The 18,062-nt window shown below is 43.8% G+C and overlaps 6 protein-coding genes across 8 annotated transcripts; 4 read left to right on the forward strand and 2 right to left on the reverse strand.

The window, feature by feature from the left end:
* Positions 1-341: 341 nt before the first annotated feature.
* Positions 342-2,964, forward strand: LOC112085250 (meiosis-specific protein ASY2-like). The gene is made up of 6 exons (XM_024154443.1): positions 342-1,203; positions 1,276-1,410; positions 1,475-1,758; positions 1,849-2,181; positions 2,254-2,634; positions 2,686-2,964. The coding sequence occupies exons 1-6, from the start codon at positions 342-344 to the stop codon at positions 2,962-2,964; spliced, it is 2,274 nt and encodes a 757-aa protein (XP_024010211.1).
* A 1,526-nt stretch (positions 2,965-4,490) lies between these two features.
* On the reverse strand, positions 4,491-5,750 carry LOC112085251. Its single transcript, XM_024154444.1, has one exon. It carries the CDS (start codon positions 5,748-5,750, stop codon positions 4,491-4,493), a length of 1,260 nt encoding a protein of 419 aa, XP_024010212.1.
* A 1,457-nt stretch (positions 5,751-7,207) lies between these two features.
* LOC112085252 lies at positions 7,208-8,499 on the reverse strand. Its single transcript, XM_024154445.1, has 2 exons — positions 8,389-8,499; positions 7,208-8,293 (listed from the first exon to the last, which is right to left on the reverse strand). Exons 1-2 carry the CDS (start codon positions 8,497-8,499, stop codon positions 7,208-7,210), a joined length of 1,197 nt encoding a protein of 398 aa, XP_024010213.1.
* A 1,298-nt stretch (positions 8,500-9,797) lies between these two features.
* LOC18014506 (disease resistance-like protein DSC1) lies at positions 9,798-11,281 on the forward strand. The gene is made up of 2 exons (XM_024154446.1): positions 9,798-9,976; positions 10,168-11,281. The coding sequence occupies exons 1-2, from the start codon at positions 9,798-9,800 to the stop codon at positions 11,279-11,281; spliced, it is 1,293 nt and encodes a 430-aa protein (XP_024010214.1).
* LOC112081424 (disease resistance-like protein DSC1) lies at positions 9,838-13,736 on the forward strand. Of its 2 annotated transcripts, none has more exons than XM_024154082.1 (5): positions 9,838-9,976; positions 10,168-11,306; positions 11,403-11,712; positions 11,820-12,875; positions 12,962-13,736. In XM_024154082.1, exons 3-5 carry the CDS (start codon positions 11,512-11,514, stop codon positions 13,634-13,636), a joined length of 1,932 nt encoding a protein of 643 aa, XP_024009850.1. In that variant the 5' UTR covers positions 9,838-9,976; positions 10,168-11,306; positions 11,403-11,511; the 3' UTR covers positions 13,637-13,736. The 2 variants fall into 2 exon arrangements, with proteins under 2 accessions (XP_024009850.1, XP_024009849.1); XM_024154081.1 differs by having other exon boundaries at positions 10,168-11,300.
* Positions 13,737-14,732: 996 nt separating this feature from the next.
* LOC18014530 lies at positions 14,733-16,800 on the forward strand. 2 transcript variants are annotated; one of them, XM_024154756.1, is made up of 5 exons: positions 14,733-15,261; positions 15,675-15,911; positions 15,999-16,053; positions 16,171-16,216; positions 16,295-16,800. In XM_024154756.1, exons 1-5 carry the CDS (start codon positions 14,974-14,976, stop codon positions 16,479-16,481), a joined length of 813 nt encoding a protein of 270 aa, XP_024010524.1. In that variant the 5' UTR covers positions 14,733-14,973; the 3' UTR covers positions 16,482-16,800. The 2 variants fall into 2 exon arrangements, with proteins under 2 accessions (XP_024010524.1, XP_024010523.1); XM_024154755.1 differs by having other exon boundaries at positions 14,734-15,261; positions 15,999-16,216.
* Positions 16,801-18,062: the final 1,262 nt, after the last annotated feature.

Raw genomic sequence — 18,062 nt, forward strand, 5'->3', positions numbered from 1 at the left:
CGAAGAGTCGCGATAAGTAACGGTCATCTTAGGTAGCGAAGAGTCGCGAGAAGTAACGGTCGTCTCGAGCAGCGAAGAGTCGCGAGTGGAAGCGTGATTTTCGGGAAGCGCGTGGAATCCGCCATTAAATAAAGTGCTGGGAAGCGTCCGAATCATGATTACTTTCCTCGGTAACCGCTGTTTTTTTTTCTTCCTTATATATTCTGCTTTTCTCTTCTTCTTTTCATTTTCTTCTCCGTTTACAAAAGGTAATTCTGCTCTCCCTTCTCTCTAGAATTCCTTTCTCTCTCTAGAACTCGCCCTCTTGTTATTTTGTTTTTATTGTTATCCGACATCGAGTAATGTCTTTGGGAGGTCAGCGTATCGAGTCGAGCTTAGAGTCTGGGTCCGTGTCGGACCAAGAGGTTTCTGTGAACAATAGCTCTTCTCCTGAGGCGCAGTCGAGGTCCGAAAGTCAATCGGACCGAGAAGAATCGCCACTTGTGGAATTGGCTGATCGACTTCGTCCTGATGGTGCTTCCTCGCAGCGCGAGGCCTCGAATCTTCAAGTGGTCGAAGTTGACGAAGATTCTCGTGAAGGAGATGCTGTTGAGCAAGCTGAAGACGGGGTCGATGAGGAAGATAACGAGGAGGAAGGCGAGCAAACCAAACCTCGAAAGAAGAGTTCCAAACGAAAGGGGAACATCAAGAACCGATTAGTGGACATTCGATCTCGAATGACACCGGAGCGCCTCGAAGAAATGCGGGCGCTTTACGGCTTTTGCTGCGAGCTTAGATCGCCAGGTCCCGATGATCGTGCATGGCTAGCCCCGGTCGGCTGGGTCACGTTGTACGAGGCCTGGTTCAGCATGTGTCACCTCTGGGTTCCGTTGCCGAGGCTGTTGACGGATTACGCAGACCGGCGATGCATCGCTCTCTCGCAGATTCTTCCGGCAGGAATACGATATATGGTCCCAGCTCTCCTATTTGGGAGTGAAGTCGGGGTTAACGTCGACTGGCGCTTCTTCGAAGAGATGACCACTGTTCAGAGGAACAACTCGATCCCAGGCACTTATACCATTAAAGCCGGGAAAAACTGTTCTCTTATTTACCCCGTGAATAAGACATCGAACTGGGAGGCGTCTTTCTTCTATGCCAAGGTCGATGAGTCGTTAGTCGTTGACACGGCTAGAAATTTTAGGAACGAATGGAGCCAGAGAATTGGTAGATCGCTTGTTTGATCGACTGTCAATTTTTCCTTTTATATCGTACTTACACCTTGATTTTTCTTTGCAGATCGAAACGTTAACCTCGACGCTTATCCGGAAGATTACTTTGAGAACCTCCAAAAGCTCAGATCCGTTGGCATTCAGAGGTGGCCTGACATTCATCGTCGGAGAGTCGAGGCTGCCATCAACCGCATCACTAACGGTAAGTTCGACATTCTTGATGTTTCTTCTGCAATTGACATCGCCTAACGCATTTCTTGTTCCAGCTAGTTGGAGGAGGGAGAATAATTTGCGAGAAAGAGCGATTGCAATGGCTCCGATTCAAGTTAACGCGCCCAGCCTCGCTGCACGTCTAAAGGCCCAAAAGAGCGGGAGTAAGGATCGGGGTCCTTCTGCTTCTCGGCCTGCACGCTCGGAGCCAGTGCCGGCCCAAGAAGAGGTTGAGGTCGATCCTCAACCCGTTGCCGAAGACGCGGTCGAAGCTCAGAGTGCTGAAGACCAAGTGGAAGCTCGGCAACCGGATGATGAAGCCGACGAAGCCACACAGTCAGCAAGGCGCGAGGAGAAGAAGCAAAAGAAGAGGAAGCGCGAGGAGAAGAAAAAGAAGGAGGTCGAGGCTGCTCGCCGTGCCCAAAAGAAGGAAGAAGCCGAGACTGCTCGCCTCGCCGAGAAGAAGGAGGTTGCCGAGGCTAAGGCGAAAGGGAAAAAGAAGAAAACTTCCGGGGACGGCGATGATGGCGGACAAATTGGAGCGGAGGCTACGAGCAAACGGCCTAGGGTCGATCCACCTGGTACTGACAAGGCCAAAGAGATCGATTGGAGCTTTTCGTTCGAGTACCCCGAGTCGAACGAACCGTTTGTCAACAATGTTGACAAATGTGGAGAGCTGTTCGGGATGATAAGGGGCTCCATTTCCGAGGTCCCCTCTGGAACCGATGGGGCTTTCAAAGATATGGCGAGCTTCGCCTTCAAGGTATGTCTGGAATCTTCACTTTATGCTTTAATCTATGAGCTCGACTGATATATTTTTTGCTTTTATTCTCAGTTCATCGCGAGCTGCAACCGTGCGCGGGGTCAGTACATGCGCTGGCTCCAGAATGGTGCCGCTCGGCTAAAGGATGCCCAGGCTGCTGGCGAAAAGGCAGTGAAAGAGCGTGACGCCGCCATTGAGGAGCGAAGGGTCGCCGAGGACAATTGGCAGACCATGAAAAGGAAGGCGGAGCAGCTCGATGTAGGGGTTAAAGAGGTAACCGACAAGATCGAGGCGATGAAGCAAGAGAACCTCGATTTAGTGAATAACCTGCAGATCGTCAATGAGGCCAAGATCCAGGTCGAGAACTCGGTCGCCACTGAGGTCGTCCGGGCACAGCGACAAGCTGATGAGAGAATCGAGGCGGAGACGACCCGAATTTGGGCGGATACCGAGGCAAAGTATTCCGGTCGCATCGATCGGCTGAGGATTTGGGTTGCTCAATAGGAGGCGATCGAGAAGGTTAAGCTCGATCTAGTTCAGGCTCGAGGTACATTGGAATGCCTCGATCTCTTAAAAGAGCAAGAGATGTCTGAGGCTGAGTTGAGAGCCGAGCTGGAATCGTCGAAGCGCGATTGCAAACAGAAGCTCGAGAACCTCAGCTTCACAGATCTGGAAGAAGGCGACTTGCCTCCGCCTTACCCTGAAACTCCAGATGGTGGTTCGGATCGAGATGATGCCGAAGAAGAAGAGAACCACGAGGGCGGTAATGAGCCTGAAGAATAGACCTTACTTGCCTTTTTCTTACTTGTTGTTGCCTCTTCCCTTTTGACTTTTTTTTATTTTGCCTCGTTTGTAATGACCCGACCTATCTTTATTAATGAATGCTCTTTTTCCGAAGTATCAGCTCGCGATTTGAATTATAAAGAGAGAATAAATATGAGGTGTACTTAAGAAAAACAAAACGACTAATGCGGATATCCTCATCTTATATGATAATAGATTCGAGATGAAATGCTTGATACGAGGTGAAAATTGGTTCAAAAAGATTGGAACGAAGTGAGAACTTACTTCTTGGAACAATACCTACGAATGATAGGCGCGGGACTTGACCTAAGAAAATAATGGATGCGAGGAGCGAGATGCGAGATAAAACTTAGTAAAATAATAGGTGCGAGATAAAACTCGGCTTAAGGGAACAATAAGTGCAAGGTGAAACTCGGCTTAAGGGAACAATAATTGCGAGGTATGACTCGGCTTACCCTGTTTTATTTCATTAATCGTGTCCGAATAGTGAGAATGATCTCGACGTAGTTATTCGGGTGATTTAAGAAAGGATGCGGGACTGGTCCCGGCTTATTCTCTTATAATCGTAAGGTTTTTGTTCCTTAGGATTTATTAAGAGTTTGCATTGTAGGGAAATGCGTATTAGAGGATCGAACATCTAGCTAGGATGTCGATGTGAAAGATGTCAATGTGAAAGATCGTATAAATATAATTTTATTAATAGCTGTACCTCGTAAGAGGTTGCCTACGTACCCAACAAACTGGGATCAAGCCGATCGTAGTTCACATTCGAGAGATATAGCTCGACCGAGTATAGCTCGGTGAGCGTCTTTTTTTTTTTTTTTTTTTTTTGTTTAGTAGTAGTACCGCTTGATGTTCATCGAATTCCACGATCGCTTTATCATTTCGCCGTCCATCGTCATCAGCTCGTAAATGCCAGGCTTTATAACGTTGGTGATTTGGTAAGGGCCTTCCCACTTTGCGCCCAGTTTTCCGGCGCGGTATTCTTCGGTATTTTTGAACACCTTTCGAAGGACGAGGTCACCAGCTTCGAATTGCCTACCTTTCACGCGTTTGTTGTAATATCGTGAGATTTGCTGCTGATAATTTTGCATACGTAACAGAGCATGGTCCCGCTCCTCCTCGAGCATATCGAGACTATCCTTCATCATTCTTCCGTTCTTTTTCTCGTCTTATGTCAACATCGTTCTGCGTATGGTTGGTAGACCGATTTCGGCGGGAGCTAAGGCTTCCATGCCATGAGACAACGAGAAAGGGGTTTTATTCGTCGATCTGCGCGGTGTAGTTTGGTGTGACCATACGACATCGTCTAACTCGTCTGACCATAAGCCCTTCTTATCCTCGAGTCTCTTTTTGATGCCGTCGAGGATAGTCTTGTTGGTTGCCTCGGCTTTTCCGTTTCCTTGTGGATATCGCGGTGTTGACTTGCTAAGTCGTATTTTCCATTTTGCACAGAAGTCCTCGAATACGTCGGAGATAAACTGGGGGCCATTATCGGTGACGATCTAGTAGGGTAATCCGTGGCGGCAGATGATGTTTTTCCAGACGAAGTTCTTCACGTCGGTTGCTTTGATTTTGGCGTACGATTCGGCCTCGACCCATTTCGTAGAGTAATCGGTGATGATAAGCATGAATCGTGTTTGTCGGGATCGAGGAAGTGGACCGACGATGTCCATCGCCCATCGCATAAAGGGATAAGGTGGCGAGGAAGCAGCCAGAAGCTCGGCTGGTGCGTGGATCATTGGCGCATGTCGTTGGCATTGCTCGCAGCGAGCTACGAATCGATCGCAATCGGTAAGCATTGTCGGCCAAAAATGACCGTGGTTCTTGATTTTTAGAGCGAGAGCTCGACCGTTGGAGTGATTTCCACACGCTCCTTCATGTGTTTCCCGCATGACATCGAGTGTCTCTTCGCCATGAAGACAATTGAGCAGGGCGCCCGTCGAGCTCCAACGATAGAGGTTGCCGTGTGACTGAATGTATTTAGCGCTTCGAACTTTTAAGCGTCTCGCTGCCCATCGGTCGGGTGGGACTTGGCCGTTTGTAATGTAGAGCAAGATTTCGATCCTCCAGTCTTCGGTTGCTGGCTCTTGTTCGGCAGGTTCATCGATGACCTCCGGGGGAGGTAACTCGATGGCGTCCAATCTGTTCGCTTCGAGTTCTCGAACCGTGCATACTCCTCGAGGTAGGACGATGCTGGGGGAATCGATGCTTTCGACCGGGATTACGCGCCTTTGATGTGGTTCGGACGTCGATGCAAGGGCGGCTAGTGCATCTGCTGAGGTGTTGTCACTCCTCGGAATTCTGGTGAGTGAGAAAAATTCAAAGCGATCAGTGAGGTTTTTGACGGCTTTAAGATACAAATCTATCCGGTCGTTTCTGGTGTCGTAATCGCCGCTATACTGACTAGCAACGAGCTGGGAGTCGCAGAAAGCTTCGATTTTTTTGACCCCGATTCTTTGCGCTAGACGTAGTCCTGCGAGTAAAGCTTCGTACTCTGCTTCATTATTGGAGGCTGGAAATTCGAGCCGGAACGATTGCTCCAATATCTCTTTCGTCGGAGATTCTAGGCGGATGCCGATAACTGCGCCTCGGGACGAGGAGGATCCATCGACGTACAAGGACCACTTCTCGTCAGGTAGGTCGGTCTGGATTAGCTCTGGCGAAAGCTCTACCAGAAAATCTGCGAGGACCTGCGATTTAGCACTTGTCTTATTGCGATATTCAATATCATACTCCGTTAGCTCGACAGCCCACTTTGCCATGCGACCTGACTGGCTCGGGCTGTGCAGTATGGTTCGAAGTGGTTGATTGGTCAAGACGACGACCGAATGGGATTGAAAGTAGGGTCGTAGCTTTCTGGCAGACATGATGACCGCGAGTGCGAGTTTCTCCAAAGCCGGATACCGAGAAGTTGATAGAACGGAAGACACTTATCTGTGGATCGCGAGATGAATCGGTTGAGCGCCGCAATTCGGCCGGTAAGACGTTGGACCTCGCGAGTGTTGCGAGGTGATAGGAGATTGATTAGGGCATCGATCTGCTTCGGATTTGCCTCGATTCCTCGTTTAGTGACGATGTAGCCTAGGAATTCTCCGGAAGTTACCCCGAAGGTACACTTAGTCGGATTGAGCTTCATCTGGTATTGATTTAGAACGGTGAAGTAAGCTTGCAGATGGCCGATGTGATCACCGGCGGTGAGTGACCTTACTAGCATATCGTCGATGTAAACCTCCATTGTTCGTCCCAACTGATCGGCGAACATGTGGTTGACTAGTCGTTGGTACGTTGCGCCCGCGTTCTTTAAGCCGAACGGCATTACCTTATAACAATAAGTCCCTCGATCGGTGATGAAGGACGTCTTCTCACGATCCTCGGGATGCATAGTGATTTGATTATATCCGGAGAAGGCGTCCATGAACGACAGGAGCTCGTTCCCTGCAGTTGCCTCGACGATTCAATCGATATGCGGTAGAGGGAAACTATCCTTGGGGCAGGCTTTATTGAGATCGGTGAAGTCTACGCAGATTCGCCATTTGCCATTCTTCTTTTTGACGACAACAGGGTTTGCCAGCCATTCTGGATATTTGACCTCGATGATCGAACCGGCCTTCGACAAACGTTCGACTTCATCATTGACGGCCTGTGCCTTTTATAAACCTAACTTTCTTCGCTTTTGCTTGATCGGTTTAAAAGTAGGATCGATGTTGAGCCCGGGACTTGTTATTGAGGGATCGATCCCAGGCATGTCGCTTACTGACCAGGCGAATGTCGATGCGTTTCGGCGAAGAAGTCGTACGAGCTCGACCTTGATCTCCTCCTTTAGATCAGCTCCGATTCCTACGCATCGTTCGGGGGCACTTTCGTCGATGTTTACTTGGACGACGAGCTCCTGCTTGGGTCTTTCTTGGGTTGGCAAATCTGTTTGAGTTACGGGTAAGATCGTAAGACATGCCTTGGCTGGGACCGTGGATTTGAACCAAAGCTTATGCTCGGCGGCGAAGCAGAGTCTCGATATCTCCTGAGAACCTCGGATGGTTTTTACCCCGAACGTGGTTGGGAACTTGAGGCATTGATGATAGGTCGATGGCACCGCCTTCATGGATTGCAGCTAGGGCGTTCCTAAAATTACGTTATAGATGGCGGGTTTGTCGACGACGACAAATTTGACGAGGTGAGTCGTCTTTGCCGCGTAAACTGGAAGCCTGATCGTCCCGAGCGATTAAACCGTATCTCCGTCGAATCCTGTAAGTGGCTTAACCGAGGACTTGAGGTGATGGTTCGCCAATTCCATTTTGTCGAGTGTTTCTTTGAAAATCCGGTCTACTGAGCTCCCTGTATCGACCAGTATCCGAGATACTTTGCAATCTGCGATCCGCAGCTCGACCACAAGAGGATCGTTGTGTGGCATGTCGACTCCTTCCGTGTCGGCTTCGGTGAACGTGATCGCATCACTTTCTGCAGTTTTGGGGTTTTTGACCTGCCATTTCTGGGCAAGCATGACTTGGCGTCCGTATTTTTTAATCGATCTAACGGAGTCGTTGCATGTCGCCAGGCCTCCCATAATAAAGAACACCTTTTTTCGAGATGTCGGAGGAGTATCGTCCCGAGGTTGATTACCTCGGTCTCTCTTTGCAGGATCGTCGTTGGATCGCTCGTTCGTTGGGGGAGGGGGTGGAAGTTGATCGGTGGGAGCCGTTGGTCGAGCTTCGTTATTTCGCGGCGCGGTGTTTTGGGGCTGGTTTGCTAACGCGATCTCCCCCTTTCGATATTTGGCGAGCAAATAGGCCTGTAGCTCACGACACATCGCGGTTGGGTGACCATACTTGTTATGATAGTCGCAGAAAGGTCGTGTCTCCCCGCGATCTCCTCGTTGCCAGGTGTTCGATTGGTTTTGATATTGGCGATTTTGTTGTTGTGGAGTGCTGATGTTATACGTCGCTCCTCGGCGATTGTCACCTCGATAGTTATTGTCGAGGTGTTGTCGAGGTTCCTGATAATCTTGTTTGGGGATTTCTTTGTGGGATTGCTGCTTCGGCGCAGCTTTTGCTGGTGACACAATCTCTTTTTCTTCCTCGTCCTCGATGTATAAGGTGGCACGGTGAAGCGCGTCTTCGAGAGTTCGGGGTTTGCTGAACTTGAGGCTGTCCCGAAACTTCGAATCGATTCGCAGGGCATTCCGAAGAGCTGGCAGCGATGCTTCGTCTATTACGGTGATCCGAGAGACGATCGTGTTGAACCTACCGATGAAAGACCGAAGGGATTCTTTTTCGCCTTGTTTGATCTGATAGAGGTCGGCACTGGGAAACTGCACCTTGGATTATACATCATGTACCTTCTTGAGGAATGCAGTCGACAATGCTTGGTAGCTGTCAATCGAGTTCACCTTTTAACTTGGAGAACCCAGACGAGGGCCGCACCGCTGAGATTTTCGACGAACAGTTGGCAAAATCCTGCATTTTTCTCCTCGGGAGTGAATCGTGCTCGGCCCATTTGAATGCTGAACGCGGTCATGAATTAGCTTGGATCCGAGTTGCCAGTATACGTCGGGAGGTTGAACTTCACTTGAGTTCTTATCGGGAAATCGGTGATTCGGGTCGTGAACGGTGTGCTTTGGCTTTTTTTCAACACACGGTTGATCTCAGGTGCCGAGCTAGTTGCTTGATGTACAAGCGAGGTCATGGCTCGCAATTTAGCTCGCATCTCGAGCATTTCTTCGTCTTGCTGTGAGTTTCTTATCTGAAGTCGACGCGTTTCGTGTTCGGGAGCTCCGATGTTTACCTCATCGCAGTTCGAGGTTGGATGATTTTCTGTTGTTGGTGGTGCGGGTGAATCTCCGAATAAAGCGCGCTGTACGCGTTGAATTTTTTGGGCTCGTCTCTCTGGGGCTTGGGTCTCTGACGAGTGTAATATGTTGACTTGATCTTGACAAGAAAATTGTGCCGCGGCGAGCTCGTTCAGGCGAGCGCTTGTCTATTGATTCAGCTCTTCTATTCAAGCCATCATTGTCGCAAATAATGTCGCGACGTCAACAGGAGCTGGTGTGCTTTGGTTTACGTCTTGCGATTCTGGACGCGAGGTTGCGTTTTCCACAGGATTCATCGCTGGTGACTGCCTATTCGAGGTCTCTGGATTGTTAACCGGTGATGTGTGAAGTCCCTCCACGGCTGTAGTTGAGAAGGGTAGATTAGTTGTCTCGTTGATTTGAATTCCTTACATTATCGAGCCCCTCTTTGCGTAGAAAGAAATCTTTTAGCCCCACGGTGGGCGCCAATTGTTGTATTGTATCCGCACGCGAGGTCACTTTAGTAAATATGTCTAAGTGGAGCTCGGAGATTCTTGATTAATTAGGGGTGATATCGATGTGAGTATTTCTTGAACGAGGTAACTAAGCGAGATAAGAGTTATGATTATAAGTCTCGAGTATTTTTGTCTCTATTTCAGATTACGGATCCGGTAATAAATGAAGTTATAGGGCTATTTATAGTGCTCAAATTAGGTTACATCTCGGTCAGAGTAGCTTGGGCGGCCGGGCAGTTAGACCTGACCGACCGTCTATTAGAACGTCGTGCTGGCGAGCTGTTTCATCTACGTCGACGTGGCGAGCTGTTTTATCTACGTCGACGTGGCGAGCTGTCCCATCCGTGTCGAGGTGGCGAGCTGCTCTTTTGATATAAAAAGGTCATCTCCCCGAACGACCTCGTTTCACTCTTCGCGCATGGATTTGGTGGTCTTCGATCTTACTTGGCTTTCATTTCGCTAATGGCCTAAATGAAATTACGAAAAGGGGCTGTGCTCAGCCCACCTACAACATGAAGATCCTCTACAAAGTCGACAAATCGGATGTCGAGAAGCAAGAGAAGAGTTTCGCGGTGCCGTTCGAGGTACCGGAAGTGACTTTTCCCGGAGTTACGGCGGAGGAGATTTCGTCGTGGAGGGCTGCTCTTGCCACAGCATCCAACATTCTCGGCTATGTAGTCAAAGAAATTAGGTTAACTCTTCATACTATACTTTCTGAAATATCTAGATCTATACTAGTGTCATGAAAAGAAACATTCTCAGTCCTTTTGCTCAAAGTTTCCTTGCTTGCATATCATTTTGTCCTTTATCTTTATAGAGATGTTTTCTGCTCTCTGGTTAGTGATTTATCCTAAATCAAGCTTCATCTTCATGTCTGTTTAGCACGTCTGAAGCAAAACTTGTGGATGAAATTGCTGTTGACACATTCAAGAAGCTGAATGATTTGGCTCCAAGTGGGAACGAAGGTCTTGTGGGAGTCGAATCGCGTCTACGGATTCTAGAAAAGCTTTTATCATGCAATGAGTTGGATTCTGTTCAAATCATTGGCATTGTTGGGATGGGTGGGATTGGTAAAACTACTCTTGCTGATTGCTTGTATGGACGGATGCGAGGACAATTCGACGGTAGCTGCTTTCTTACAAACATCCGTGAAAATTCAGGTAGAAGCGGATTAGAATCTTTGCTGCAGAAACTCCTCTCTACACTACTAAATGATAGAGATCTTGAGATTGGAGCTCCTGGATATGCACATGAGAGATTTGAGCGCCGGCTTAAGAGCAAGAGGCTGCTTATTGTGCTTGATGATGTGAATGATGAAAAGCAAATAAGATATCTTATGGGGCATTGCAAATGGTATCAAGGAGGAAGTAGAGTTATTATAACTACTAGAGACAGTAAACTGATCGAGACTATCAAAGGACGGAAATATGTGCTCCCAAAATTGAATGATAGAGAAGCCCTGAAACTCTTTAGTCTGAATGCATTTAATGGTTCTTGCCCTTCGAAAGAGTTTAAGAGTTTGACAAATATGGTTCTGGATTATGCTAAAGGCCACCCTTTGGCTCTTAAAGTGTTAGGATCTGATCTTTGTGAGAGGGATAATCTGTACTGGGAAGCTAAGCTGGATAGACTGAAGAGTATATCACATGGAGATATATACGAAGTTCTGGAAACAAGCTATGAGGAGCTTAACTTTGTGCAGAGGAATGTTTTTCTGGATATTGCATGTTTCTTCAGATCAGAGAAGGTGGATTACGTGAGAAGCGTTCTGAACGGTCATGGTGTCGATGTGTCTAGCGTGATAGAGGATCTAATTGACAAGTGTTTGATTACTCTTTCTAATAATCGCATCGAGATGCATGACATGTTGCAGACGATGGGCAAGGAGATAAGCTTAAAAGCAGAAACCATAACAATAAGTGACTTTAGGTGGCTATCACAGTATGGCATCCATAGCAAATGGTATATCAGACTATGGGATAGTGCAATTTCGTGACTTGCTGACCAAAGGCTTGGTAATGGTATATCTTTGGTGATATTTTGTCATATACCATTAGTCTTATAATTTAGCCTCTTGCTTTGACTTAACCATTGTGTATCTACCACTTGATTCATAGGGAAGTAACAAGATTAGAGGGATTTTCCTCGACACATTAAAACTAGGAGCAATGCGTTTAAGTGCCAAAGCTTTCAAAGGAATGGACAATCTCAGATATCTGAAAATTTATGATTCTCGTTGTTCTCGTGGATGTGAAGCGGAGTTTAAACTGCGCTTGCGGAAGGGGCTTGATTTCCTTCCTAATGAGCTTACATATCTACACTGGCATGGATACCCGCTACAGAGTATGCCTGGACTTCGACCCCAAGAACCTTGTAGACCTTAAATTGCCACATAGTGTATTAGAAGAAATTTGGGACGATGACAAGGTATATATATATGTTTGTGTAGTTTTCATCAGTCGTAAGTCAAACTCTTGAATGCTGATTTGGATATATGATTTGACTTGTGGTTGTTTTTTTTTTTTTTGTCACAGGATGCTGGAATGCTCAAATGGGTCGACCTCAGTCACTGCTTGAATTTACGCCTGTGTGCAGGTTTGGCTAATGCTCAAAATCTTGAGAGATTGAATCTAGAAGGATGTACAAGTTTGAAGAAGCTGCCATCATCAATGAATTGTTTGGAGAAGCTTGTTTACCTCAATCTCAGGGACTGCACAAGCCTTAGGAGTCTTCCAAAAGGATTAAAATATGAATCCTTGCAAACTTTTATTCTCAGTGGCTGCTCTAGCTTAAAGAAATTCTCACTGATCTCCGAAAATGTTGAAGTTCTACTTTTAGATGGCACTGCCTTAAAGAGTCTTCCCGAGCCCATTGAAACCTTGAGAAAACTTGCTTTGCTGAATCTGAAGAACTGCAAAAAGCTGAAGCATGTTTCTTCTGATCTTTATAAGCTGAAATGTCTACAAGAGCTGATACTCTCAGGCTGCTCACAGTTAGAGGTTTTTCCGGAAATCAAAGAAGACATAGAATCTTTGGAGATTTTACTTCTGGATAATACAGCCATCACTGAGATGCCAAATATGATGCATTTGAACAATATCAAGACATTTTCGTTATGTGGAACTAAGAGTGAAGTTTCTTTTAGCACGTCCTTCTTGCCACCTCCATTGAGCTGCTCTCAGTTAACAGATCTTTACCTCTCAAGGTGCAGTCTCTACAAACTCCCAGATAATATTGGCGGTTTTTCCTCATTGCAGTCTTTGTGCGTAAGCGGAAACGACATCGAGAATCTACCAGAGAGCTTCAACAAACTTCACAATCTGAAATGGTTTGATCTAAAGTATTGCAAAATGCTAAAGTCTTTACCAGCCCTTCCACAAAACCTGCAATATCTTGATGCACACGAGTGCGAATCACTTGAAACTTTGGCATATCCATTAACGCCTCTCACAGTAGGAGAACGCATCCATTCTATGTTCATCTTTAGCAATTGTTACAAACTGAACCAAGATGCACAAGAGAGTCTCGTGGGTCATGCTCGAAACAAAAGTCAGTTGATGGCTAATGCATCTGTTAAACGTTACTATCGGGTATTGTTTCTTTTTATCCTTCCCTCTCCCTCCTCTCCCCTTCACCATTGTATTGAGAACATAATTTTATCGTATGTCTTTTGCAGGGATTCATCCCAGAGCCTCTGGTTGGAATCTGTTACCCGGCGAATGAAATACCGAGTTGGTTCTGCCACCAAAGACTAGGACATTCACTAGAAATCCCATTGCCTCCGCATTGGTGTGACACTGGCTTTGTTGGACTTGCCTTATCTGTAGTTGTCTCGTTTAAAGACTACAACGACTGCGCAAAACGTTTCTCGGTAAAGTGTTTGGGAAAATTCGAGAACCAAGACGGTTCCTTCACAAGATTTGATTTTACTCTCGCAGGCTGGAACGAACCGTGTGGATCACTTTGCAATGAACCTAGAAAGCTTACTTCTGACCATGTTTTCATGGGATACAACAGTTGCTTCCACGTGAAGAAACTCCATGGAGAGAGTAATAATTGCTGTTACGCGAAAGCTTCGTTCGAGTTCTATGCGACGGATGGTGAAACGAGGGAGAATCTAGAGATTTGTGAAGTGATTAAATGTGGGATGAGTTTAGTGTATGTTCCTGATGATGATGATTGTATGTTGTTGAAGAAGACAAATCTAGTTCAGTTGGGTTTGAAGACCGAACCAATCTGTTCATACGGTCTTGATGATGTCACTGATGATGTTAGACCGAAGAGGGTGCGATGTGGTGGTGATAAAGAACCAGATTGTAAGAGAACCAAGGAGGAGAAGATATTAGTGTGATCAAATTTATATTTATGTATTTAAATGTTAGTAATTATCGGTAATAATGTTATTCAATTCATCAATTTTTCTTATAAAAACTAGAAAATCTTGACCGTTATGTTTAGTTTACGTAAGAACGAATATTTGTCAAAATCGTTAGATATTTTATTTTTATGTATGGGCAAAATTTAGGGTGGAGGAAATTGCAATTGCGGGTCCACACGTAATACGGAATGTCGACCGCAGTGGATTATGCGAGGTGGAGGGATATGTATGGTCTCATATTCGCTTTAAGAGTAAGTATGAAATCACGAAACTCGCGACAAACTACTTTTAAAAAGGCAACTAATCTCCCATTATGTGACACGTGTATGTACAGCCACCTCAACTTTTGATTTGCAAATCGTTGAGTCCCTTCTTAAACAACTGGTCGAGTGTGACAGAGTCCTCGTTGTAAACACGGTATAAGTAATCAAATGTTTATATCCTTAACAATTGAATACTTTTAACATATTTAACTTTAAATGCATGCAATTTGAAATATATTTATGATTTTTTAAAGGTATTTGATTGAAGCAAATTCTTGCCCAGAGCCGGCTCTGAGTTTTAAGTGGCCGCAAGCTAAAAAAAATAAATAGACCGTTTTTTAACTAAAGAAATTGAATAATTTTATAACTAAAAGAAAAAATAGCCGCAAGTTAAAGAAAAATTTTATGTAAAAAAATAAGACCACAAGCCTATACTTGTACTGCTTGGCCTCAGGGCCAGCTCTGCTCTTACCGGTACTCTTTTGTTATATCTAAATAACAACTTTTCACTCCAATGTTCCCATATGAAGTAACTGATAAAAAATCTTCTGAGTCCATTCTGATCTAAGTATTTCAGGTTAAATATTTTATTATTATTTTTAGTCAACTGATCGGTTAAATTTAAAAAAAAAAATATATATATATATATATTAATTTTTTTTTGTCACAATATATATATATATATATATATATATATATATATCAATTTATTTGAAAGGGAATAGCAGTAAGAAAATAAAGTAAGAAGGAAAGGAAGAAATCAATAAATAAATAAAATGGAAAGAATGGAACAAGCGTCAAGCAAATGTCATAAACAACCAAAAGAGAAAGCTCCAATCTGTTTCACTTTGATTGTCAAATCAAATCACACTAAAAAATCTTCTCTATTTGTTTTCGATTCTTCTTCACGCTCAGGTCTCTTTCGATTCGTTGATTAATTCTATTTTTCCATCACTGGGTTTTCCTCCCGTCTTCTCAGAAAAACGATCGGAGAATCCAGTCGATTAGTAATCTGAGGTCTTTTTTTTGGTTGCCGTCTCTGTTCCGATGACTTATTTCGAGGAGGACGATACGGTTTCTGAGCTGCGAGTGAGAGTTGAAGAAGACGAAATTGAGAAATCAGGGCATTATGCTAAACTCAGTGACGAGTTTGAAGAACAGGGGCGACAAGAAGCAGAACAGGAAGAGGAAGAAGATTCATCTCCGTGTTCTTCTTCTTCTTGTGGTCGGAAAAGATCTGTTTGGTTCTGGATCAAGCTTGCTCTTTTATTCACGTTTCTAGCTGCTTTGGCACTCGTTGCTTACAAATGGATCGCTCCTTTAATCATGGATAAGGTTTTTTTTTTTTTAATTTTCTCCATTAAAATCTAGTTCCTTGTTCCCAGAAATTCTCTGTTATGCTCTTTGGAAAGTTTCGTTCTTTTTCAATTGAGTTTTGATTAGGGTTTCAACAACTGTTCATCACTTCTCCAGTAAGATCCTAAGTACTGGCCACAAGTCTGTATGATTCTTGTAGAGCAGAAAGTAGGCTCCTTTATAAGATTGGTTCATGCGAATTGGATCTCTTTATAGCTGCAATTAGCTCAGGAGTGTGGAATTTTTCCAATCACTTATAGATGGAAAGTTAAGCAGAATTGTTCTGTGGCCTAAATCTATACATCTTGATAGATCCATTCAGTAACATCTTTTAAGCTCTGTTACTAATTATGGCATTATCCTTTTTTTTTTGTTTGTTTCCTTTGTTGCAGGAGCTTATCCCTCTCATAAAATGGGAGATGAGGACATTTACACACCCTGTTCTCGGTCTTTTTGTTTTCGCATCTGTCGCACTATTCCCTATAATACTTCTTCCGTCTACACCGTCAATGTGGGTGGCTGGGATCACATTTGGTTATGTCTATGGCTTCCTCCTCACTTTTCCAGCTATAGCTATTGGTGTGTCTCTTCCTTATTTCATCAGCTATCTCTTCTGCCACAAAATCCAAGTATGTTTCTCACCTTGAAAATCAGTTTATATATCCCTGAGCAACAGTTTCTTCATATTTGATGAAACTGAATCGTATTGTTTGCAGGGTTGGTTAGAAAGATATCCGGATCAAGCTGCAATGTTGAGAGCTGCTGGTGGAGGTAACTGGTTTCACCAGTTTCGAGCTGTAACCTTAATCCGGATTTCACCGTTCCCTTACGTTGTTTATAACTACTGCGCTGTTGCTACTCGTGTAAAGTACGGTCCTTACATCGCAGGCTCTATCTTAGGCATGGTGCCAGAGAACTTTGTCGCAATCTATACGTAAGTTTGTAAAAATGTCTTGCAGTTTCACTAGTTATGGTTTAGTTTAGCATTTTGATAGTTTTGTGTGTTTTGCAGAGGGATTCTTATAAGGAAATTGGCAGATGCATCAACTGAGGAACAAAAGGGAATGTCGATTCTTCAGATTGTCCTCAACATTCTTGGTTTTGTAGCAACTGTTTTGACAACTGTTCTCATCATGAAGTATGCAAAAAGACAGCTCGAAGTTATGAAGAAGGAAGAGGAAGCTTTGTTGCTGCAGTAATTGCAACGACCTCGGAAGCTTTTGTGTCTGCTTCTTCCCAAAGTACAGGTTCATTACAAGATGTGAAAGAACTCTGGGTTTTTGGTTTTTGGTCACTGGGTTCTTCAACTTCTGTCTTTCTTTTTTTTTCTGCTAAGAAAAGAAAGGGTTAAAAAAGAAAGATAATAATATGACTACAAGCACAGAAATTTTTAACTTACTAACACCATCTAATCTTATTCATGTTCTGTTTTTTGTTTTTGTATGTTTAAAAGAAAAATACAATGACAATAACTCATATATTGTTATTAATGTGGTATATATAATAAAGTTAAAACAATTTTCTCCTTCTTTGTCTAGTTTATTTTTCTTAAATCATGATTATTTTGTTTGTAAAAAGAAAAATTGTTTGTAACTTCGATCTACATCTTTCAAACCAACCAATACACTCAAAATGGCAATTAAGAAAGTCTTTTGTAAAATTTTGGTCATACCATTTCTTATTTTACAAGAAAAAATTATTTCTCATTTTCTATATTCTTAATACATTGAAATAACAAGAAGATTTTAACATTTCTGATAAGCTTCCTATTAAGACATTATATAGATAAATCCTTTTCCAACAAAATTTATGGCCCCTTAATGACTATATAACAGAGGGAGGATTATACAAAATCCTCCAGAATTTTTAGGTTGATTACGAAGTAAGTGATAGGCAGACTTCACTGAATAGTGCCCATCATTGAGAGGCTCAATAACCAAGCTTACTCCAATTGGGTAAGTCTTCAGAAGAGTAACTTGAGCTCCAAGTTTCCGTGGTCTTGGCTTGCCTTTTCCTACATTTACTGAAATTCCGACTAATGAAAACAAATTGGTGGTACATTACCCACAATCGGGTATGCTCAGTAAGCAAATAGATGCTATGTTTTCACTAGAGAAATTTTTGCTAATTTCTTCTTTCACTAAGCTCATTAGCTGCTAATACTTTGTCTATGAATTTGCAAAGCTTATTATAAAGTCATAGTTAAGAGTGGAGACAATTATAATTTAACCTCAGAAAAATTCCAAAACAGAAGATTGCTATATAAGCATCTCACAGAAAAGCTCCTAAAGATTTTTATATTCAAAATCAAATCATTAAACTAGAATGCAAAGATGAAAAACACAATACCAAGAAAAAGAAATATGTGATTCTAGTTTAGAGATTGACTGAAACAGAGTATAAAACATCATCGAAATGAGAGAAAAGATGATCACGTGTGATGAGAGAATTTGACCACTCAACGAAGCCCCAAAGATCATCTCCTTCCTCGCGTCTCTCCAATGAAATCTCTGCACACCAAATCTCCGGATTCCCAGCACCCCACTTAGACACACGCCTCCAAAATACCAAAATGTTCTCACCAAAATGTCTCAGCTTTCTAAAAGGAGGCTCGGGTCTACTACAAACCGACAAAAACGGCTCTACAGTAGAAACACCCATCCATAAAGAATTCAAACCCTTGACTCGCTTCCATTTAAATTCCTCTGGCTCACACCAAAACATATCCCCCCAGAAATCACAATAGAATACAAATTTCTCTATTATTACACAATGACAAC

Source organism: Eutrema salsugineum, unplaced genomic scaffold (assembly GCF_000478725.1).
Source record: "Eutrema salsugineum unplaced genomic scaffold, Eutsalg1_0 scaffold_3, whole genome shotgun sequence".
Taxonomy (NCBI): Eukaryota; Viridiplantae; Streptophyta; class Magnoliopsida; order Brassicales; family Brassicaceae; genus Eutrema; species Eutrema salsugineum.